Here is a 25,141-nt window from a genome sequence, read left to right on the forward strand (position 1 = left end):
TATCTTATAAGCAAAACAATCTTGTTCCACTGGCAGATTTTTCTACTTATTTTAAGTGAAAATCTACTTGAAACAAGTGAAAATAGTTGTTTTTTTTCCAGTGATGAGTCTTGTTTTAAGTATAATGAGATTTTTTTTAACTAAAAATGAGACATTTTAACTAGAAATAAGACAAATATTCTTGTTAAGATTTGGGGTTTTTGCAGTGTATTATGTCAGATGTGCTGTATTATTGCCACTTTCCACCTAATACCATTGTTTTGTATTACTCTAAGAAAGGTCTTCTGCCTGTTTGCGAGATAGAGATGAAAATGTCAAAATGCTGTATTAAAGGAAGGCTAAAACTTTTATTCCTTGTCCCCCCCTGGATTTTTTCCCTAAAATGTTACTGTTTATTGTCCCCCCCAACTATGAAACGGGATTTTCGCCCCTGGGTGTCAGCCAATATCAATATAGTTCAATAAATAGTGGGTGGTGCTTTCTCTGGATCCTGCAACTGGCTCGAGCGCAGATTTACAAATTGAATTTGAATTAAGGTCTGTGTTTTTGTTGACAAATGGGAGCTTAGCGGAACACCTGACCCCCGCGGATCTGTCACCTGACACACGGAGCTCAGCTCCACCTCTCCTCTCCTCTCCTCTCCGATCCAAACCAGCATTTCAAGGTTATCTCTGGCAGGAGCTTCACCCCGCGGATCCTATGGGGATTTTTACCATCGCACTTTGTCTTTGGGCTGCCGTCGGAGGTAAGCTTTCATTCCCCATCGCTCTGCGCGTATTATCGGACACGGTGTCGGGTTCGAGGCTGGACTGCAGCTTCAGCATCTTTAATAAGGCTGATTTATGGTTCCGCGTTACAACAACGCAGAGCCTACGCCGTAGGGTACCGCGGCGACGCGCAACGTACGGCGTAGGCTCTGCGTCGATTTAACGCAGAACCATAAATCGGGCTTAACGCACCGCCGCTGCTGCTGGAGCTCAGCTGCTGCAGCCGGGATGATAAAAGCACATTTTAAGAAAAAAGAAAAGGATAAAAGACGAATATAAAGAGCATATACGAGCCAAGCGTGTGTGTTTTACCTAAAGGCGAAAGCCAGGGCTTGAGGTCTAATACGCTTAACGAGCGCTGTTACATAATGACAGACTCCGTCTGTCCAGATCTGTCCGTCAGGGACGACGTTGGCAGGATTTACGCACAATAACACTGTGGAAAACACGGACCCAGTCAAGAAAAAACGAGCATATAAGGCTGAGCTTTGGGCAGCAGCGCCTAGAAATAGAAAACAGCTGTAATTAAAGGGCTGGAGGCCGAAACGCGCCTCCCACGGACACATGTGGGTGAGAGGAGCCGCAGAGAGACCTGTTTTTACCCGAGTCTGGGGGATAATACCCTGATCTGATCCAGGGGACTGCTTTAAACAGCAGATACCAGGGGCGAAAATCCCGTTTCATAGTTGGGGGGGACAATAAACAGTAAAATTTTAGAGAATAAATCCAGGGGGGGACAAGGAATAAAAGTTTTAGCCTTCCTTTAATACAGCATTTTGACATTTTCATCTCTATCTCGCAAACAGGCAGAAGACCTTTCTTAGAGCAATACAAAACAATGGTATTAGGTGGAAGGTGGCAATAATACAGCACATCTGACATAATACACTGCAAAAACCCAAAATCTTAACAAGAATATCTGTCTTATTTCAAGTTAAAATGTCTCATTTTTAGTTAAAAAAAATCTCATTCCACTTAAAACAAGACTCATCACTGGAAAAAAACAACAATTTTCACCTGTTTCAAGTAGATTTTCATTGGAACAAGATTGTTTTGCTTATAAGATAAATCTTGTCGCACTGGCAGATTTTTCTACTTATTTCAAGTGAAAATTTACTTGAAACAGGTGAAAATTGTCAAATAAGTTATTTTTCTGGTGATGACTCTTGTTTTAAGTGTAATGAGATTTTACTGTTTATTATTATTTTCGATTTTGGTTTCGGCCACAATTTTCATTTTGGTGCATCACTAATACTACTGCATTGTTCCAAAATTATTAATTCTGTCTCAAATTATTCTAGGGGGGGACAGCTTTACTAATGGGGGGGACTTGTCCCCCCTGTCCCCCCCCGGGATTTTCGCCCCTGGCAGATACTATCACCTTCTGATCCAGGGTCTGGTTTAAACAGCAGATACTATCAACACGTGAACGCACCCGCGTTCACGTGGACCTTGGGGGCATCACCAGTCCACCCTGAGCTCTGAGCACATCACATGTCCGCTCCATCACCGGGCCAATATATCAATTAGTCCTACTGATCTCGGTGTTTAGCTGCTGATCGGACTCACTGACGCGCACGCGCACATGTCCTGCTTGTTTTTTAAATGGAGGGAATCACAGTTTTTTTTTATCCGGTGTTGTGCCAAAAATTGATTGCCTGCCAGAATCGGATTTCTTCTGATTTCTGGCCGCGGGAGCGCGCACAGCAGCCCGTTGAGCGATTTTCAGATTATGAAGCTCAACAATGAGATCAAGTCATATTTAGGCAGAAACAACTTTTCATTAACTGTATTTGGCCTTCAATCACTTTTTGGAAGTTGCAAATGCCTATTTTGTGATGTAATGGTCCTTTAAAAGAGTTAAAAGCAATCCTGTGAGCTCTTGTTTATATTATGAAGCTCAAGAATGAGATCAAATCATATTTAGGTAGCAACAACCTTTCATTAACTGTATTTGGCCTTCAATCAATTTTTGGCAGGTAAAAAGACTAATTTTCAGGGGAGAAATCAGATTCTGGCAGGCAATCACTTTTTGGCACAGCCAAACTTTTACGCACAATCCTGCATCCACGTTTCCTTAAAGTGCTCGGTCTAAAGGCTGGCAGAGAGTGGTGTTTGATCCAGTGCCATTAGAGTACCTTACATGTATATTGCATTCAAAAACAGACCAATTCTATAAAGTTTGGGAGCCCTACTTGAACTTGAGAAATCAGATTCTGGCAGGCAATCACTTTTTGGCACGACAGGGAATCACAGTTTTTTTGATCCAGCATTTGAGGTCTTGTTTATTTTACATTCAGTGTGATGAGATGGAAAAAAGGTTTGAGGAAAGTAGCCTCTCCATATAGAGTGACACACACACACACACACACACACACACACACACACACACACACTCAAACACACACACACACACACACACCCATCCCCAGCTGGAGTGGGCTTCAAAGTCCTCCTCAGTAGCTATTTGGAGAGAGATGGGGGGAATGGTGCTGATGGAGATGCTTGGTGCAGGAAGGGGGTTGGCGACTGATTTAACCCCACTGGGGAGACTACCAGCGAGCTAAAGCCTCATCTCAGAGGCAGAATGTATAAGCTTCTTTGCCACGTCACTTTAGAGACCTGACCCTCACCTCAGAGAGGGAACAGCTCCATCTGTACCCATGTGGGAGGTGATTTGTGTTTTCTTTACAGCAGACATGCTAGATATACTGATATTTACTCCAGTGTAGCCTCACTCTTCACCTTTCTGCTCCTCCCTGCATGTTCGTGCATCAGTGGGAAGCCGGCCGGTGACATCGCCTCTTAATGATGCAAAGGTTTGTTTATACCCCTACTATCATTCTGTTTTTAATTACTTCATCATTAATTGTTCATGTTTTATTTATTATTTTTTACTCTGCCACCAGGTTGATTGTATTATTCAGAAGACCCTGAATGAGGATGACTTCCCCCCTGATTGTGGACCACAGCTGAACGGTAACAACCATGTTGTGCATTCATCAGTGTTTCAGTCAATCTTTGTACTCAGCGTTTCTATATTATACAATTTAACTTCCACATTCAGAGGGAGACAGTTCTGCTCTGCTACTTTTTATTTGGCAGCTTTAACCACTTTTACACTTAAGATTTTGCACAGCATGACAAAAGCTCCCAACCTTTCTAGCTTCTGTCATTTTATTCGAGGTCAACAGTAGTTTGCATCTCCCTTTAGTACAATTCTAATGATGCAATGTTATGACGCATTGGTAATTTTTGCATCTACTAAGTTACGAGTATATTGTGCTGGTATTATATTCCACAATTGTAATGAAATATTCTTGCCTGTGATGTGGTACCTTTAATATTTAGTATATTGTTACCTCTGCAGAGGAAGTTGATGAAACGCAAAGACATCAGGGTCTTCTCAGAGAGCTGCAGAAGCTTGCTGATGACGGTAAGAACACTTTTACACCAGGGGTGGAAAGTAACAAAGTACATTTACTCACGTTACTGTAATTGAGTACTTTTTAGGAGTAATTTGTAATTTTCTAAGTAGTTTTTGAAATATGTAATTTTTACTTTTACTCGAGTACATTTTGACCCAAGTATTTTACTTTGCTACATTTGAACCCCCTCACGTTACTGAGTACAAAATTTATGGTGAAAAAATTAAATGCGGGCAGAAACCAGCCACAAAAACCACAAAAACCCTTGGCCCAACTTATTCAACATTTAAAACGTATTCGCATTCAAACGCACAAAAGGCAACAACATTATGATGCCGTGTAAAATGTGCCTGCCCGGCAGAGCGGAGCTTTCAGCCTTCAAGACATCAACATCTAAAAAAATGTACTCGAACAAGTGTGGATGTGTACTTTAATATGCCTCAAAGTTGATTAATTTGATTCGTGACTCATCCTTTTTTTTGCATTAAATAACTGAAAGTAACTTTTACTCAAATTACATTTTAAATCAAGTACTTTTGTACTTTTACTCGAGTAAATTTTTAGATGAGTACTTTTACTTTTACTTTGAGTAGGATTTAAGCAAAGTAAAGATACTTTTACTCAATTACAATTTTTCAGTTCTTTTTCCACCTCTGTTTTACACCAACAGTAGTTAGTATTTTATTACTGGTAGAAAACATGTCCACATGCGCACAATGTTGTCCACAACACGACTGACAGGAACTGCTGCAATCCCATTTCTGCAGAGAAAGAAAAGGAACACGGGTATGAAAGAGAGAGATACGAGTACAATCTGGCTGATGATGAAAGTGACTTCGAGCAGACGAAGGACGACGAGGGAGACGTGAGCGATTCTGAAAAAAAGACAGAGGAAACGAAAGACAGGACGGAGGGCGATGAAACAAAGAGGAGGGCGGATGAGCCACGCATCGAAGGAAGAGAGACAGGCGATGAAGAGGAGAGAGCCAAGGAGCTGGAGGAGCTGCTCGCTCAAGAGATCACAAAGAAAGTCAAAGAGGAGAAGAACGATGAGGAGCTGAAAGAGCTGCTGAAAGAGCTGAAGAAGAAGCGATACGAGGCCGTGAAGGAGAGGGAGATCCAGAAAGGCCCTGACACAGAGCAGAAGGAGGACGCGGAGGAGGAAAAGATTAAGCAGAGCAAAGAGAAGGAGCAAGAAACGGCAGGGGACTTGGAGAAGCAGAAGATGGAAGAGAGAAGGAAGAATGAGGTGGAGCTGATGGTGGAGAAGGAGAAGGTGGAGAAAGAGCTGAAGGAGCTGCTCAAGGAGCAGGACAGCAGGAGCAAGCCGGATCAGGAGAGGGAGAGGAAGGAGAAGCAGGAGGAGCTGGAGGAACTCGTAAAGAAGATGAAACTGGCGCAGGAGCATGAGGAGGAGGAGGAGGAGGAGGAGGTGCAGGACGGAGACACGGAGGGTGGCGAGGATGGACAAGTTCAGGATGACCAGAGCACAGAGAAGAACGGAGAAGAGGACGAAGAGGTTGACGGAAATGCTGAGAAACAAGACAAGACAGAGGAAGCTGTGGAGATGAAGGAGCCGCCGCAGAAGAGAGTGATGGAGAAAGCCAGCGATGAGGCCACGCGGCAGTTTGAGCGGGAGAGGTACAATGACGAGGAAGAGGAGGAGGAAAACGGGGAAGATGAGGATGAATATGTCAGAGAGGATGATGAGGGCCAGGAGGATGAAGATGATGAGGACGAAGAGAATGTCGTGGAGGATGAAGGGGAGGTAAGTTCAAATAGTGTTTGAGTGTAATTGGGTGTTTCTGGATCAAATGTTCAGAGGTAGTATTTTGAAAAACATGATATGAAATAAAATGTTCCCCCAGAGGTGAATATTTGCCACAACTTAATATGCTGAACTGTAGTTTTGCTTTTTTTTTTTTTTTTTTTACACACAGAAAACAGGAGTGTTTTATTTTGAAATGTAATTTTCTCTTGAACAGTTTCTAAATATTGTTTTGCATTATGAAAACATTTATGAACTTTTTAAAAATTCCTTTTTTGTATAGATGTCTTTATTGGGGGCATTAAAAGAAAAAGAAATGAGAGTTACAATAACAATATAATTATCAATATTTTCCCCCCTTTTTTTACTTTTCATAACATTAATTAAACCAAAATAAATAAATAATAATAATAATAAAAAAAAAAAGTAAATAAAAATAAAAAACGACAGCACACCCTCTCCCCTTCCCTCCCTCATATGGTCAATAGATTACATCATTCAAAATAATTTAACATATGTCTATCAATACTAGAACAAAAATGAATAATAAATTAAATAATCAAGTCCTGTGTAACCACATTCATTAATATAGTCGATGATTCAGATCATTAGTCCATTAAAAGCAAAAAATCCAAAAAAGGTCCCCAAATAAGGTCAAAGTCTCTAGGTTTTTTTCTAACAGAATACAATATTTTTTCTGGAGTACAATATGATCCAAGTTCATTGATCCACTGTTTGGGTGCTGGGGGGTTTTCTGATTTCCAGTTTTTTAAAATACAATTTTTTGCTGCGGTGCCGGCAAGCAGAATGAAATACTTTTTATGATAAGTCATGTTTAATGAACTAATATCTCCCAGTATCCAGACTTTAGGATCAAGAATATGGGATTTTAAAATGTCAGAAATAGTTTTAATCACGTATTTCCAGAAAGCATCTATAATAGGACAGTTTTGCTTTTAATAAACTAATCCACAGTGGATGGAAGACGTAAAGACAGGTTTGGTAAAGAAAAGTAAGAAGTTGTCTGTGCAAGTGTGAGCCTCAGGTCTGAAGCTAAGAGCTACTAGAGTAAAAGAAGATATGGAGGTTTTCCACGGAAGGTTTGCTAAGAGTCTTTTTCACCGGAGAGCAAAACAATCTGATCACGTGTCACAGGGCATCCTGGGAACATATTTAGCTGCAATTAACCTCAGAGGAGCTGCAGGCGTGACACCTGTAAACCAAACCGACCTCCGCAGCAGCAGGTGGAACCAGACAGAAAGCTGCAAGTGTCCTATTTGTGAACCGTGGAACAATGTTCCGCTTATTCACGCTTGACTTTGTCAAGGTTAAATTACTGGTACTGAGGATTCAAAGATCTTTCTGTTTCCATGTTTTTGCAGCAAAACTTTGGTTTACATAAATTAGAACATGTTCTGGATTTTTGGAAACACTTTTTCAAAAGTAAATGGTACAAAACAATGTTGGACTCATTGATATTGGTGTTGGATCTCTCCGAAGCTCGGATGGCGAGGACTGGCTTTGATCACAGCTCTGCTACCTGACTATGCTGGCAGGGAATTGTGCTCGCCAGCTCACTGCTGTCGTCACAGTGATGTGATTATCTTTGACATTTGGTCAGGGTGGTCACAAAAAAGGTCTGAGTGGTTGAGTGGCATTTATCAAGCTGAGGTATTGGCCAACAGGAGAAAGTGCTGAAGAGGTCAAACATGCTGGACACTGGTTCAGATGTACTGGACAGGTTTCAAGGATTCTTATTGACAGCGTCAGGAGTTATCTTGGTACAAGTAGTCTTGTTTTTATACATTGTAACAAAGCTCGAATAAACCATGGATGTAGTTGTAAACCCCTCCTGCGCTTGCATCTGCAGGAGAACCTGGAACAGGGGTCGGCAACCCAAGATGTTGAAAGAGCCATATTGGACCCAAAACACAAAAACAAATATGTCTGGAGCCGCAAAAAATGAAAAGTCTTGTATAAGCCTTAGAATGAAGGCAACACATGCTGCATGTATCTATATTAGTTAGAACTGGGGGAAGATTTTTTTTTTCATTATGCACTTCGAGAAAAAAGTCAAAATTTAGAGAAAAAAGTCAAAATGTTGAGAAAAAAAGTCAAAATGTCGAGGAAATAGTCAAAATTTCGTGAAAAAAGTTGAAATGTTGAGATTAAAGGAGCTTGAGGCCGGATTGAGGCAGAATTTATGAAAAAAATTCGTATACGTTTTAAGTTTTCTAGTAATAATGTCAGATGAAGCGTTCCAAACCCAAAAGAATGAGCCCTCTAGTGTATCTCTCCGTTGCCTTGTGCTGCAAAATGTGCTGCAATTCGGTCCCGAATTTCCCGCGCTGGGCTGCGGATGTGACGTCACATGACGCTGCATGCACGTTCTCCCCATTCTCCCGTGCCGCTTCACTGTTGGCTGCAGTACCCCCGACGGCCGTCGTGGTGAAGGGTGGCGCTAGAGAGTCTCATTTCTTAAAAGGAGCCTCAAGCTCCTTTAATGTTGAAGTACAATCTTGTGAAAAAAGTCTAAATGTCGAGAAAAAAGTCAAACTTTCGACAAAAAAAGTCTAAATGTCGAGATTAAAAAGGAAAGGAAAAAGGAAGAAAAAAAGAGAAAAAAAGGAAAAAAAGAAGAAAAAAACAGAAAAAATAGAAAAAAAAGGAAAAAAAGAAGAAAAAAAGGAAAAAAAAAGGTCAAACATTTTTGAAAAAGCTCCAGGAGCCACTAGGGCGGCGCTAAAGAGCTGCATGCGGATCTGGAGCCGCGGGTAGCCGACCCCTGACCTAGAACTACAGGGAGTAGGACAGTACAAACCTCTGGGATGTCATTCATAAGTTTTCTGAAGCATGAAGGCTTTTTTTTTAATAGTGGGGTACGACGTTGCAGATGGGTGGACTGAATGGGCCCAGTGACCAGCTGGAACATGCCTTAGTTCAGCTCCTGCTAACACATGTTACCTTACAATCTTCCTGCTCAGTTCTGATGATGGTTTCTTCAAGATGACGTGTGAAATGAGTAATGTCTGAATTTAAACCAGGATAGGTGGAAGTCCGGTCCATCGGCTCTCAGTGAGCTGATGGTAAATTATGTCAGCCTTGCACTCCTGTAGACGTGGTCACAGCTGTGTCCCACTGGAAGTTCTGGACAACATTATTCAGTCTGAAACGGTAGTGTACCTGGAGGGTGGTGGAGGAGCCAGGACGCAGCTGTGATGAAGCCCAGGGGGGGTCTCAGGTCTGCAGGTGTTTAGCCGATCCACGGATCCATGGTAACGCTTAGCTACGTACCGGTACGTGAGTTTTTGTTTAGTTTTACTTTTTGAGGTATTAACCAAAAAAATCTGGGATGAAAGAATCCTATCAACAATGTAATACAGAACAAAAACCCTTTTATTCTGGGAGTAAGTTGAGAATCGGTGCTGGAGGTGAAAATACACTAGTAGTCAGAATGTAAAAAAAAAAGCCAAAAAAATAATGTCAGACATCAAAAAATGAAAACAAAGTTTAGTTTTAGCTGCAAATCAGTCTAGTTTCAGTTGGGCTGGTGTTGGTAATTGTAGTTTTCATTCAGTTTTAGTTTAATAAAAACTTTTTTTTACTTCAGTTCACGGGATTATTTTTTTTCACTGTTAGTTTAAGTTGTTTTCTTAGTTATTAAATGGTTTGGAGAGTGATCTGCGGTACACAGGAGAAGCTGTGCTTCAGCTGCTTTCACACTCAAATTGGCACTGTGATCCCCCCGCCATGCTGGGATCACATGCTTTTTTGTGAACCCCTTTGAAAGGAGTTTTTACCTGCCATTGTTTATGTAATAATTGCTCGGGGGTCATGTTCTCAGTCTCTGGAAAGATGCTAGAGACAATTTCTGTTGTAATAGACGCTTTATAAATACAATTTAATTATACTGAATCATAAAAAGTTATTTGAGTTGCTGCTTCGTTAAGGTCAAGCTGAGCTCTTTCTCTGTTTCCTCGCTGGCTGAGTTGGCTGCGTTTGCAAACAGAGACACCAATCCCTGTAAATGAGTTGTAGGTGAAACTGAGTCACATAGCTGAGACAACTCGTAGAAGTAAACTGCAAGGCCCGCGCCGAAAGTACTGGGTCTCTTAAAAGTGCTAACTTCAATGTTTCTTTGGTTGGGTGAGTTAGAATATTTAGCCAGTGTTTTATTTTGTACTTGGAGTGGAAAATGAGAAGAGATGTTGGATGAAATTACAGTAAACTATAGCACTTTAACCCTTGTGCTGTCTTCGGGTCAAGGAAGGAGGAAGAGAAAAAGGGAGGAAGGAAGGAAGGAAGGAAGGAAGGAAGGAAGGAAGGAAGGAAGGAAGGGAGAAAACAAGGAAAGAAGGAAGGAAGGGAGAAAAGAGGAAGGGAGGAAGGAAGGAGAGAGCAGGAGGAAAGAAGGAAGGAAGGAAGGAAGGAAGGAAGGAAGGAAGGAAGGAAGGAAGGAAGGAAGGAAGGGAGGGAGAAAAGAAGGGAGGAAGGAAGGATGGAAGGAAGGAAGGACGGAAGGAATGAAGGAAGGGAGAAAACAAGGAAAGAAGGAAGGAAGGAAGGAAGGAAGGAAGGAAGGAAGGAAGGGAGGAAGGAAGGGAGAAAAGAAGGGAGGAAGGAAGGATGGAAGGAAGGAAGGACGGAAGGAATGAAGGAAGGGAGAAAACAAGGAAAGAAGGAAGGAAGGAAGGAAGGAAGGAAGGAAGGGAGGAAGGAAGGGAGAAAAGAAGGAAGGAAGGAAGGAAGGAAGGGAGGAAGGAAGGGAGAAAAGAAGGGAGGAAGGAAGGATGGAAGGAAGGAAGGACGGAAGGAATGAAGGAAGGGAGAAAACAAGGAAAGAAGGAAGGGAGAAAAGAGGAAGGGAAGAAGGACAGGAGAATTAGGTAATTTTGACCCGAAAACAGCACAAGGGTTAAAGGTTCTTCTGTGTGACCATCCAGTCTTTTCAGGAGGAGTTTAGCAACACCACCAACTTTGAAATTTTTACTGTACAAGGATATACTCTCCAGTGACTAAGTGTTCATGTGGCATTTGCTCCCCTTCTTTCTGTCCCCAGGAGCTGTTGGAGATTGAATCAGAGCTGCGTAAAGTGGCTGCAGAGCTGAGGGAGCTTCGCAGAGGCTAGGACCCCCACAGCCGACGGACAGGCTCCTCTACTGCGGTCTCATTTTAAGCTCACACGTTTTTTATTTAACAGCCTTCATAATCTTTACAGCAATCGAAGAAATGTATTTAGATGTGAATCTGTAAACGGAGAGTCGTAGAAACTCTCCACGCTGTTGCGTTATGACTGCTTTTAAAATGTGTCGTTGGTTCCTCGGTTGGATGCAGTTTCCTGGAGAGTCCAAAGCTTGAGTCCAGCCTTGTTGTTCCTGTCCCGTTAATTATGAATGTTATTTGTAAAGTCGATATTTTCACTTCATTTGCACTTTCACACACTGTTGCACTTTCATTGAAACATTAATTTTGCTCGGCAGCCACCAAGAGTCACATTTTCTTTTGCAGTCTGCTTCTTTGTTCATCCCTACTTTTGCATTTTGGTGAGAAAAACCGCCTCCTAACTGATAATATGTAGATATTTTTGTGCAATAACTGTTACGTATATGTAAGCTGTCCCTGCTGTTCCGACTGTTAAAGATATATATCTGACACCGTTATTCTCCACACAGGAAGGACTCATTTCCTATTCATTTGTTTGATCAAGTAGAAGCCAGGATGGCGTTTCATTTGGCTCGCGCACTGTTAAAACCAGACTGTTTGTGATGAACTCAAGTGACACAAGCCGAACCCGACCAAGGATGCAGTAATTTTAGACGCCTTTGCTTAAGTCAGATGTGAACTCTGTCTTTCATGTGGGTGTAGCGCGGTGACGGTAGGTGATGTACTAAGAGCTTACCAGGTCTAAAAGTGTCACTTCAGGTTCTCGGCCAGCTTTGCACTCTTATCTCAACAAGCCAAGGAGGACGTGAGGGCCGGAGGAGGGACACACTAAAGCCATTTGTTGTCGTTGGGAAACAGCAACACTGACAATCTCAACTGATTTTATGACTGTCATCTCATTTGTGTAAATATTAGCCTCGTGGTCTGTAAGCCAAGGTTTTAAGAAATACGAAGCAACAGCGCCCCCTTGAGGACAGTGGCTAGACATGCACACGGTGCAGGATTAACAGGGTTGTCAATGGAGGCCCTCTTGCTGCAATAATACAGTATAGATTATAGCACACATGAATGCAATAAATAGCCAGAATTCGTTATTTAATGTATTTTAATATGTAATCAAAGTGCATCATTAAATTTTTGTATAGCAAATATAGTCCCTTGATTTTATACACAGCCAAGACTTATTGTACATTTATGTATTTGAACGCTGGCGAGGTAGCTGGTCAGTTTGTGTGGACAAAGAGTAACGACACACACTATGAATTGCTGAAGAGCTCATTACAGTCTATTCCAAAGAGGAGAAGTTTGTTGAATGTACTGTAGTTTTCTATAGAAGTGTGACATGTTTCCTCTAAATGTAACTTTCAAACCAGCAAGAAGGGTAGAAACTGTTAGTTTTTGTTGGGGTGACCCCCCCGAGCGGACATGACAATTCAAACACTGGAGAACAATAAAAATATGATTTGCAATATTACTGGCCAGTCAGAATCCTGTATTTTGTGCCTGCTGTATCCTCCTGTATTCCACCTGTCAATCAATAAACGGAGTATCAAACCACTTTGAGTTGCTTAAGTTGTTTGTTGGTTTGGAGCAGTGTTTCTACCTTCCTGTCCTCGGGACCCCCGTCCTGCATGTTTTAGACATTTCCCTCTTCAACACCCCCTGACACAAACGACTGTCATCAACAGACTTGTGCAGACCTGGATGACATGCTGATGACGGCCTTTCATTACAATCAGCTGTGTTTATACAAGGAGACATCCTGCAGGACAGGGGGTTCCGAGGACTAGAATTAAGAAACACTGTTTTTTTGACCAGTCAGAAAAATGCATAATCTTTTACGACTCAAGCAGAAACGACTCAAACATTGTTGCCATAGAGACAACCTGCAATGAAACATGACCAATGGGTTTCTGTGGTGATCACCAGCAGTTTGTGTGGACCAGCGGCCTGGGATACAGTAGAGGTCTCTTTGTCCACATGCACGTCCTCATGACCTCACAGGGGAAGACTGAGCATTCAGATAAATTTATCTTTGAATAAAAATGATTTTATACCAAAACAGGTTCACGGAGGATGGACAAGGGGAAGGGGCTATGTGTAGGTCTGCTTGGTTGAGGAGGTGCTCAACGTCCAGATGTTTATTCTTTGTTGCAGTTGATTCAAGTTTAAGTCCCGCCATGTGATCCACCAATAAATCTGTAATTATGTATTTTCACCACCAGGTGACAGAATTATGTATTTTCACCACCAGGTGTCAGAGTTACACTGAAATGATAGTAACCTAACGTTAATGTAAACGAGACAAATGGGGCTGAACTTCAGTAGATTTAATTAATCATCTGCTTGCAAACAGATAAAACGTTCATCTCTCTGAAGGTTTGATGAAGAATGACACAGAAAACCTGACAGCATGATCATTTCAACAGCACATGAATGCTTTTAGACTAAATAGGAAACATGTATTTTACCGTTTAAAACAAAAAAGATGGAAAATTAAAACTGGAAAGAAAAAAAATCAAGGATAAAGTTTGCCAGGGAGGCAGCGAGGCATTGGCTCTGGCACTTACAATCTTACATGTGTTGGGGAGTTGAGAATGACTATAGGGAAGTTGTTGTGTTAAAACTATGAGATTATTTCATCAGCACCATGATTAGTGTCAAAGGTAGTTGTTCACAGCTGTAGCTGCTAAGTGCATCTACTTTTGACTCTACTTCTTTCTCTTTGTCTCCAATAGGCAAAGACATGTTTTTGTTTCCCTTTTATCTTTGAATGTAATTTAAATTAAAAAAGAAACATTTAATGCATTATCGACGATGATCATTTAAACTGGAAACAACATATTGATACTGTATGCATGAAATCTACGAAGATGCTTGGTATTTTGAGAAAAGTTTGTCCTTTTGTTCTTCCTTCCTCTCATTTAACTCTCTATTATAGTTTAATCTTCCCTCATCTTAATTACTGCAACATTGTTTGGGCTTCGACACATTCAACATATATTAATAAAATTATTGATAATTCAAAAAAGGTTTCTCAGAATGATATCACATGCAAACAGATATGAGCCATCTGGTTCCCTTTTCATTAAATATTCATTATTATCCGTTAATAAAATTTACATTTTTCAAACATGTTTATTTATGTTCAAATTTAAAAATTATATACAAGATCTTACTTCTTCTTTTCATAATTTATTTTGTGTTAATTCTGATATTCATTCTTATGCCACAAGGCACAAAGATTATTTTAATTTACCGTTTTGTAGAACATGTAAACATCAATCTTTCATCACTTTCAGAGGCCCTCACTTGTGGAATTCACTCAATAAATATCTTAAATCATCACCATCCTTGCCAATATTCAAAAAACATTTAAAGAACTTCCTTATTGTTTCATCTTTGTAGTGTTTATTATTTAATCTGAGTTACATTTTCTTTTTTTCATTTTGTTTTTGTTTTGTTTTATTCATATATGGAAAGGATTCTATATAAGCCACCAGGCTTCTTCCTTTCCTTGCATGTTATTTCAATGTTTTTACATGTATTGTTCAATTTGTCTTATATTGCTAAAAAAAAAAAAATGCTAAATGTACTTCCCTCTTTATGAGTTTTTCTTGTCTTGAACTTTTCTTGAACATTTCTGAAAAGAAAAACTGCACCAAATCCATGATTTATCTAAACTTTAATTTGCTAGTGGTAGTCTACGACCTACCACAATACTGTTGAAGGACCTATTTTTATTTGAGATACTGCCATCTAGTGGGATATGACATCAGGTTAAAAAAATCAAGATGCATTGTGGGACGTGTAGTTATGGTCTATGCACATAATTATTGTTGCATGTTCCCCTGGGCCGGGAAAGGTGAGTTGATGGGCCAGATTTGGCGCGCAGGCCTTGAGTTTTATATGTCTGCTCTACAGAGTGGTGCTGGCTTTCTCTCTCTCTGTCTCTCTATTTCACACGGGTTTTATTTCTGAAGAGAATAATCCACTCTGTCTGTAAAGGGATAAACCAAAAAGACTACCCTGTTCCTGAGCTCACCATGTTATGGAAATATTCTAGTACAAGTCTGATGACCCTCTGGTGAAACCAGGCCACTGCTTGGAACAGCTGCTTTCTTGAAAATGCTGCTCTGATCCTTTTCTGTATATTTCCTCAGTCACTGCACTGAAATTAAAAAACAAACAAACAGAAAAGGATGTCATGTGTGAGACTTACAGAAAACAAGCAATTACTTACAGCACTTCCAACTCTATTACTAATATGTTAGTACAGGGGCGCAACTACCAACTTTAGCTCAATCAAGTGAAAATAATAATAATAATAATGATAATGATAATAATAATAATAATAATAATAATAATAATAATAATAATAATAATAATAATAATAATAATAATAATAATAATAATAATAATAATAATAATAATAATAATAATGTAACAGTTAGCAGTGACTTAAATCCCCTTAATATCTTTCTCCTTGGCTTCCTATCTGTATCCATCTTTACTCCCTGTCCGTCCTTATAGTAACAACACGATTCAAAATGGGGAAAAAAACGCGCTCCAGCGCGTGCTCGAGGGGGCGACGCCCCTATGCATACAGGACTGTCTCAGAACATTAGAATATTGTGATTTTCTGTAATGCAATTACAAAAACAAAAATGTTATACATTCCGGATTCATTACAAATCAACTGAAATATTGCAAGCCTTTTATTATTTTCATATTGCTGATCATGGCTTACAGCTTAAGAAAACTCAAATATCCTATCTAAAAAAATTTGAATATTCTGGGAATCTTAATCTTTAACTGTAAGCCATAATCAGCAATATTAAAATAATAAAAGGCTTGCAATATTTCAGTTGATTTGTAATGAATCCAGAATGTATGACATTTTTGTTTTTTTAATTGCATTACAGAAAATAAAGAACTTTATCACAATATTCTAATTTTCTGAGACAGTCCTGTATAGTAAATACCCACTTTTTGCGCCCCTGTGTTAGTAATAACACACTGGAATAATGTGGTGTCTGATTTGACAATACGAGGCTTTCTGTGTAACGATAAAGCACCCTAAGCAGGTGATTTTTAAAAGATGTTTAACTGCATGTATGTAAAATAATTATTCCTGCATAATATCTAAACAAAATGTTATTTACTGAAATCTCTGACGAGAGGAGAGCCCATGTCTGTCTGTCTGCCTGTCTGTCTGCCCGCATGTCCTTGCTTCCTTGTTGCCGGCTGCGTCCAATAACTGATGCCCAAAAAAAACGAAAGAGAAAGTAAAATATTTGTCAGGGAAGTAACTCCATTACACTGCGTGCTGTTTGGTTTGGCGCTGGCGCAGGCATGCGACTTTTCTCCCACTGACTCTTAAACACGCCAGAACTATCCACATCCCGGTCACATCCAGATACACGACGATCCTTCGCCAAGTTCAGCCGAGGTCACGAGCAGGATCATGTCGCGCGGCTCCAACGCAGGCTTCGACCGACACATCACCATATTCTCACCTGATGGCCGCCTCTACCAAGTCGGTAAGGAAGTCCTGCCAAGTTTAGTTTTAGGAGGAAACCTGCCAGGACACGGAGCTAAAACAAGTCAAAATACAGAAACAGAGGTGGCTGGATGGGTTAATTCAGTCAGGGGTGGGGGGCATTCAGCCAGAATAAATCAAATGAAGCTGCAGAAATAAAGGTGCACTGTATAAAATCAGATTGGGATTCAAATTTAAACAGCAAACATTAATTTTGAATGTCTGCTTTCCAGACATTTGATAATCGATTAATTATTTCAGTAAATGGAGGGGTGTTTTTTCTTCCATTTCTATTAATAAATAACTGAATTTAAGCGAACCTGCAACAGTGGATATGGACTTTTCTAAGAAAGTAATGTGGTTGTCTATATCTGAGATACTTACTGCATATGTAAATTATCTATAAAATCAATTAAGTAAGTTTGAATATAATCAGTTATTGATGAACTCAAACTTTTGAAGTTTGATTTTTGAAGTCAAACTCACATTTGACATTTGACGTGTGAAGTTAGCATAATTATAGATGGAAATATAAATGTAAAGTTCAGAATCCCAGAAAGAAAAGAGGGTATGATGCAAGTATTGTTTCTGAACAGAACAAGTGTACTGGCTCAGGTCCAAAGTGGAACCAGCTCCAGCTAGATTTGCCAGCTCTCACCTGTAACTGGCCAAATCTGGCAACCCCTGCAGTGCCAGAGCTGGCTCACTTTTTATCTTTCAGGGTTTCTTATTTATTTGAAAGTGAGGAGAGACAGGAGAGGGCAGATTGATAGGGTGATGACCTGATGACATGACCCTGGGCTGGTCCAGGACCTTTAGTTGCCAGACATGGGACTTGCCCGGTCCCCCAGGATGAGTTTCTGCCACTGGTGCGGACTCTTGGCCGCTCGCTGGGCCCGGTTCAGCTGGTTACCAGGGAAACACTGAAGAACTGTGCTCTCATCTTTGTCCGGTGTGTTTCCATGCAGAGTATGCCTTCAAAGCCATCTCCCAGAGCGGGCTGACCTCTGTCGGGATCAGGGGGACGGACAGCGTTGTGGTGGTTACGCAAAAGAAAATCCCGGTAGGATAACTCAAACACACACACACACACACGTACACACACATACACACACGCGTACACACACGCGTACACACACGCGTACACACATGCACACATCATCGGGATACCGTTAATGTGAGACTGAAGCCAAGCAGTAAAGCCACACGAGTCTGCTCAGCAAAAAGCTGGAACAAGACACCAGGATAATGTCCTGAACGTGGCGTTACTTATGCTACCACGCTACGGACTACTTTTAAAGCGTTTGCTCATCATATTTTTGGAGTTAATTAACCTGTGTGAGCCCAGGTGTAATCGTAGCCTTATCAGTAATTAGATACACAAATCCAGCTGAGAAACACGTATACAGGACTGTCTCAGAAAATTAGAATATTGTGATAAAGTTCTTTATTTTCTGTAATGCAATTAAAAAAACAAAAAGTTCATACATTCTGGATTCATTACAAGTCAACTGAAATATTGCAAGCCTTTTATTATTTTAATATTGCTGATTTCAGTTTACAGTTTAAGATTAAGATTCCCAGAATATTCTAATTTTTTGAGATAGGATATTTGAGTTTTCTTAAGCTGTAAGCCATGATCAGCAATATTAAAATACCGGTAATAAAAGGCTTGCAATATTTCAGTTGATTTGTAATGAATCCAGAATGTATGACATTTTTGTTTTTGTAATTGCATTACAGAAAATATCAAATATTCTAATTTTCTGAGACAGTCCTGTAATGTGGTCATTTATTAATCAGTTTGGGTTGCAACACATTTTACACACGCAACAGTGTGTAGCACGTGCACAGAGACTGGTATGTGTGCATCTGTGCAGTAAGGGGTTTCTGTGCGTCTCTTTCCTGACTGCAGGACAAGCTGCTGGACTCCTCCACCGTGACCAACATGTTTAAACTGACTCCTCGCATCGGATGTGTGATGACCGGGCAGCATGGTGAGTATTCATCACTAGTACAACATGTATAAATGTGAAGCTGCCGCTGTGAACAAATCTAAAACAGCAGCAAGAGGATTTGTGAGGGGAAGAGTTTAAAATGCAGTGCATGTGCTTTTAGAGTGCTCAGGGATGTTCTTCTGTGTTAGTAAAGTTAGACTTAGGGCTGGGCGATATATCGAGATTTTAATATATATCGATATATTTTCAAAGGCGATATGGTACGAGACAATATCGTTTATATCGATTTAAAAAAAAAAAATATATATATATTTTTTTTAATGATTTTGATATAGCTTATTTTGTGACAAATTGACTTGAATGTTTTATTTGAGATTTGCACAAATGTTTTGTTATTTGCACAACTGTCAACCTCAGTGGAAAAGTCTGCCTGTTACTGTTTCTACATTGTACTAATTGCACAGTGTATTTTAATTGAATTGTTATGCAGGAAAGGGATATTTGTTTTATTTTATTCAAGAAGCATTTTTATTCTATATATGCAGGCAGTTTATTTTTATTTCATTTGTTTTATACATTTTGATATTGTGCAGACCTCTGTTAATAAAGGAACCTGTGTGACATTTGGCATGAGGCATTGTATTAAAACTGACTGTTTTTTTTAAGGGTTTGCCTCAGAGAAAAATGAAGCTAACAGAGATGCTATGCTATAATGCTTTGGGGGAAACCCCAATTATGGCACTGAAAAAATATCGATATATATCGTGTATCGCCATTTAGCTAGAAAATATCGAGATATGACTTTTGGTCCATATCGCCCAGCCCTAGTTAGACTGAGTTTCTACTTGTAGTGAAAAACTACACGTTTGTGCCACTAACGCTGCTGCCCTCTGGTCCGTGCAGGGGACAGCCGCTCGCAGGTTCACCGAGCCCGGGTGGAAGCTGGAGAATGGAAGTATAAGTTTGGTTACGACATCAACGCAGATGTGTTGTGTCGCAGGCTGGCCGACATCTCCCAGGTGTACACGCAGAATGCTGAGATGAGACCTCTGGGCTGCTGTGAGTGAAGGCCCGTCTTTCTTTCTTTCTTTCTTTCTGACAGTAGCTTATTTCTGAGCACACATCTCTGCGTCCTCCTCCAGGTATGATCCTGGCAGCCATCGACCCCCAGCAAGGCCCCGTCCTGTATAAGTGTGACCCCGCGGGCTACTACTGCGGCTTCAGAGCCACGGCGGTCGGTGCCAAGCAGATAGAGGCCAACAGCTACCTAGAAAAGAAACTGAAAAAGAAGCCAGAGTTGACCCACAGCAGGACAGTGCAGGTAAAATCCAGTCTTACTATAATTAATGTGTATTGATTATGCCATGATGAGTTCAAGCCTGGGATTTGCTGAGCGTGTCGTTATTTTTGGACTCTACATGCTTTGAGCATATATCAGTTCTTGAGAGAGATGAGGGAAATGTCTCAATAACATAATTACTGAGTAAATATATGAGTATATGCAGGGACGTTTGGTCAGGGGAGGCAGGTGAGGCATAGCCTCACCTGTCATCATGACAAGTAAAAAAATAAATAATTATAACATCAAATTTAAATTAATATTTGTCCACTGATCTTTATGTATGTAATTTCGAAAACATTTTATAGTCAAAATCGCTGAATTTGCCTATTTCCTGTTCAAATACCGGGATGAAACGAGAGGTGCGGCAGCGCCGAGCCGAGCCTCATATTGCGCAATCCATCACAAACTGGGTTGCAATTGGCGCGTGCTGGTTGCCGTATCTCTGCATGTCGCCAATATAATGTTTGCAGATACGTTTATTTGACCCGATTTTCCACAGTCTGGCTAATGTTTTTAACCATTAAAGTTTAATGTTTGTTAGTGACAGTTAGTTTTGCTGATGGGAAATAAAACCGCAGTGAAAAAGGCACAGGGTGAGGCAGATAGTACTCTGCTGCACTGAAAAAACAGTGAGTACGTGAGTCAACGGGTACAAACACTTTTAATTTCAATCTCATAAAAAAGTGATTAGACTAAGAAAAATACAATAGAATATTTAAAAACTCAAATAAAATATTCTTTGTTTTTCTTTTCATGCTTTTTGTTGAGCAATCTGCATAAAATTGATTAAAGTATCAGAATTAAACATTTTAAAAACAACTGAATATTTCCCTAAAGGTCAAAATTCTAATCCGTGGTTTTGTACACCAGTCTATACTCTCATTTATGTTGTATGAATTATAGAATTGCGACGGCCAATACATGGAGGGTGTAGAGGAAATGCACGTTCTTTCTTACCTTTACGTATCTGTAATATGTACCGTGTGTGCGCGCGTGCATGTGCCCGTGTGTTTTTTTGTGAAGAATGCTGATGAGATATGAAATAACCAGTAGCCAATTGAATAAGCTACCCTTTTTGGTTTATATATTTGTAAATCTGACACTAAAGTAGTCAGTGCCTCACCAACCATGAACCTCACCGCACGTCACTGAGTATATGAGAGGGGGCACCGATGTCTCATTTCCATCTGTCCAGCACCCTTCAGGTTTTTCTCTCTCCATCCACATCATGTACTTTCTCCTTGATTTCATTTCGTTTCGTTTAATTATTTATTCAAACAGGTTAAAACAAAAAAAAAATAATAAGAATACATAAAATGTATATACCGAAAAAAAACAAACAAAAAAAAACCATAAGCAAAAACAAAGCAAATTAAAGAGACAAATCTATATGTAAAATGTAATGTAAATGTTGATTTAACTAACTCAAGACACAACGTCATCACCAGATTTCAACAAATCTATTTTAACTGAACTGAAACGACTACATATTTATGAACACAGCCTGGGGAGTAGTAGCACCTTCAGTGCCAGGTCATGGGCCACGCAGGGGCAGCGCCAGTGACCGCTTCTTATAGTATGTTGAAGACATTTACATCAAAAAACGCAGACACCAAAGACACACTTTTAAGCCTTCATCTTGCTCATGCAAACTCTTGATCTGCAACCCCTCTCCCCCCACAAAAGCCCCCCACATGCATTGAAGTGCATCAGTTTGAGAAATGTGTTCTCACTTGGCAAGGCATGTATGCTTCTTATATCATATAGCAATATTTGATTTAAAGGGGACGTGTTATGAACTGGAAAAAAATCTTTTTGCTTGAGATTATTTATTTAGGTGTCAGAAATAACCAGTAATTCAACTTTCACTTAATTTCAGGCATATAATGTGTGTTCTTTGCTTTTCCCTCTTTGAAGTTGCCAACTTTTAAGTTCCCATATTTGAGTGAATGCACCAACAGTTGAAAGCACCGTCAGAAAAACACTGGTAACACGTGTGAATTAACAAAACTGTAGATTTGGAAGCAATGGCGTAGTTGTTTTTATTCGTTATTTACTCTTCTGAGTCACCACATGTCCTTCCCTAATTCAACCGTCACCTGAACACAACACACACTAAGGTGTGACACTTCATTAGTGGAACAGTGACACTAGATAATAAAACCACAGTTGCTTTTATGGGCTCCTACAAGGAAAATCTTCAGCAAATGTTATTCCCAGTGGGTTTTTTTAAAGCCTGTTTTCGATGGATTTTGTTTTGACTTTTTTAAATTTTATTTTTTTTTATTATTTAGAATCATTTTTGAAAAAGAAAGACTGGAGTGTATGCAGTCAGGTATTATGACGAAAGCATGACACAGACATTTCTTTAAGACCTCAAGAAATGGGCAAATTATCTGTATTAAAGATGTTCTGATAACAGCTTTTTCTTTCTGATACCTCGACTTTGGGTATCAGCTGATATTGATTACTGGTCTGATACCAGGCTTATTACAATATTTAGTTTACTGAAAGTATAAACAATTATTTAAAGAAACTGAAAGGGAATTTTATATTTTGTAAACTGAAGTGTGTGAAGGTGATTGCCTGCAGTGTTTTTAGCTGATTTAAATAGGATCAGTCCCGTGACCCTGCACAGGATTATACAGGTATAGAAAATGGATGGATGGAAAATATAAGTAGTCAGTCACACATCGGTTGGAGGGAGCAGCGATGCCTTTCTGACTTGGAAAACTACACCAGGGCTCCAGATTTTCAATCACACATTGAAATCCATCATTTTTAACTAAGACCAGGGCGAGTCATCTAGAAAAGTGGACTCTACAGTTATTATTATCCATCACCACTTTGAGTCTCTGGCTCTCTGGCGTTCCCAAATTCAGAGTATTGCTTAACATCTTGTGCTGGCATTTACAGCAAGGAAAGATGATTGTTATTCTTTTTATAAATAAATAAAATTGCATTGTATCAGATGGTGTATCCAGGTAAATAGTTACTGATACTGACACCCTCATTCAGCAGCATCAGCGAGTGTTTCCGATGCTGGTGTCGGTATGGAAACAACTAATCTCCATGGCAACAGTAGCTTTGACTCACTGTCAATTTATTAAAGTAAATTCAAATAATCTAACTGGATCATTTGCTTTTACATGTGTCCTTTAACAGATTTCTTATTGCTTTGAAAGTGATCATATTTGCTGGTCTGAAACATTTGTTGTTTATGTATTCAGTCTTGCCAGCATCCTCACCTCTGTCCTCCTGTCCTCCCAGTTGGCTATCTGCTGTCTGTCCTCTGTCCTGTCGTTGGACTTCAAGGCCGGCGAGCTGGAGGTTGGTGTGGTCACCAAAGACAAACCTAAGTTCAGGTAACTTCTCTCAGACTCTGACTGTGGGTTTGTGCAGATCATGTAACATATGTTTATACGTCATCAGAGTCATCAGAGAATCATAGTAAAATGTATGTTTTGTAATGGATTAGAAGTTTTATGAGATAACCTGGATTAACAGTCACAATTCTCGTTTCTTCAACTAATATATAAAGGCACGATAAAAAAGAATCGACAGAAACATGATGATTCTTTTTTATCGTGCCTTTATTGAGTCTATTTTATCTTTTTCTTTGGTGTCATGGTTTGGAAGCCTTTCTATTAAAAACAAGAAGGCATTGAATCAAATTGTGAAATGGTCAAGTAAGCTGATAGGTGAGCCACAGCTGAACCCTTCTTCCCTGTACACCAGGCAGTTACAGCGGATAGCCACGACCATTTTAAATGATAGTTTACACCCTTTGCACAGTGAATTTCAGTTTCTCCCCTCTGGACGGAGGTTGTCGGTCCCATTTTGTAAAACAAAACGTTATAAAAACAGCTTTGTTCCAGCTGCAGTAACACTGGTGAACAAGCTGTAGTTTGCACAAAAGTTGCACAAGTCACTTTTCGGAGCACGATGTATTTTACAATGTTTTTATCTTATTGCTCTTATCCATTCCTAACTTGGAGGAAATTTTGCTCTTGGTGTTTTAATTCTTTTTTAGCCTCATGTCTTTTATTTCTTATATTTATTTCATGAACTGCAGCACTTTCTGTCGAGCCGAAGCTGTCTCTTGTTTTATGTGTATGTGTTCTTCTTAAATGTCTTGTTCCTGAACTGATTGTCTGTTTTCTGCTGCTTGTTTAACTCTCGACTGCAAAACCAGTTTACCCTTGGGTATCAATAAAGTAACCTGAACCTGAACCTGAACCTGAACTAATATTTAGTATTTGTTCTCCATCCCTGCAGGACACTGACAGAGGCTGAGATCGAAGAGCACCTGGTTGCCATAGCCGAGCGGGAGTAGAGGGGCCGTTGGCAGACGACCGTCAACATATCATCATGGCATTTCAGTTATTTTGATACGTACAGCCTATTTTAACTACACAGTTGCAACAGTTGGAAGACGGAAGCAGACAGTCTCTCCCATGTGTGCCCAGGAACATGAATAATTAAAAAACACTGTTATAAAGGATTTTTATATGTTGGATATAATAATGATTTGATACCCATAGGGTATTTTTTCCACAGAAGTCACTGAAATTAAATATAATGTTTAGGTACTGATGTCCCATATTGTACCATCTTGAACAAACACATAAACAGTTAGGTCATGTACCATATTTGGTAACGAATATCCATATGTGACTGGGAAATATTGTTGCACTTAAACAGATTCTTTGTCATAACAACATATTTAGTACTGTGTGTTTATACCCTTCTAAAATCACAACCTGTCAACGGGTCTCACTGGGACCCCTTGTACAACGGCAGTCATAATAAAACAGGATGAACAGTAGATTAAACAGTGTCATGTGGTGCTTTGAATCGTGGAAGAGTGAGGTTAAAGGGAGAAGAGATAAAGAAGGTGGAGGATTTTAAGTACTTAGGGTCAACGGTTCAGAGCAATGGAGAGTGTGGAGAAGAGGTGACGAAACGTGTGGAGGCGGGATGGAGCGGGTGGAGAAAAGTCACAGGTGTGATGTGTGATAAAAGAGTTTCCACTTAAAAGAAAGGAAAGGTGTACAAAACTGTGAGACCAGCGATGTTGTTTGGTCTAGAGATAGTGTCACTGGGAAAATGACAGATCTGGATGTGTCTTTGAGCATGATCTAACTCCAGTATTCAGTTAGAGGCAGTACTC

General features: G+C 39.9%; 2 protein-coding genes across 2 annotated transcripts; both read left to right on the forward strand.

The window, feature by feature from the left end:
- Positions 1 to 590: 590 nt before the first annotated feature.
- LOC133441568 (cilia- and flagella-associated protein 251) lies at positions 591 to 12,683 on the forward strand. The gene is made up of 6 exons (XM_061719001.1): positions 591 to 745; positions 3,546 to 3,586; positions 3,677 to 3,746; positions 4,138 to 4,203; positions 4,963 to 5,963; positions 11,023 to 12,683. Exons 1-6 carry the CDS (start codon positions 700 to 702, stop codon positions 11,089 to 11,091), a joined length of 1,293 nt encoding a protein of 430 aa, XP_061574985.1. The 5' UTR covers positions 591 to 699; the 3' UTR covers positions 11,092 to 12,683.
- Positions 12,684 to 16,407: 3,724 nt separating this feature from the next.
- Positions 16,408 to 24,610, forward strand: psma6l (proteasome 20S subunit alpha 6, like). The gene is made up of 7 exons (XM_061720239.1): positions 16,408 to 16,669; positions 17,637 to 17,731; positions 18,584 to 18,665; positions 19,530 to 19,685; positions 19,769 to 19,947; positions 23,239 to 23,333; positions 24,247 to 24,610. The coding sequence occupies exons 1-7, from the start codon at positions 16,594 to 16,596 to the stop codon at positions 24,302 to 24,304; spliced, it is 741 nt and encodes a 246-aa protein (XP_061576223.1). The 5' UTR covers positions 16,408 to 16,593; the 3' UTR covers positions 24,305 to 24,610.
- Positions 24,611 to 25,141: the final 531 nt, after the last annotated feature.

Source organism: Cololabis saira, chromosome 4, assembly GCF_033807715.1.
Source record: "Cololabis saira isolate AMF1-May2022 chromosome 4, fColSai1.1, whole genome shotgun sequence".
NCBI classification, from domain to species: domain Eukaryota; kingdom Metazoa; phylum Chordata; class Actinopteri; order Beloniformes; family Belonidae; genus Cololabis; species Cololabis saira.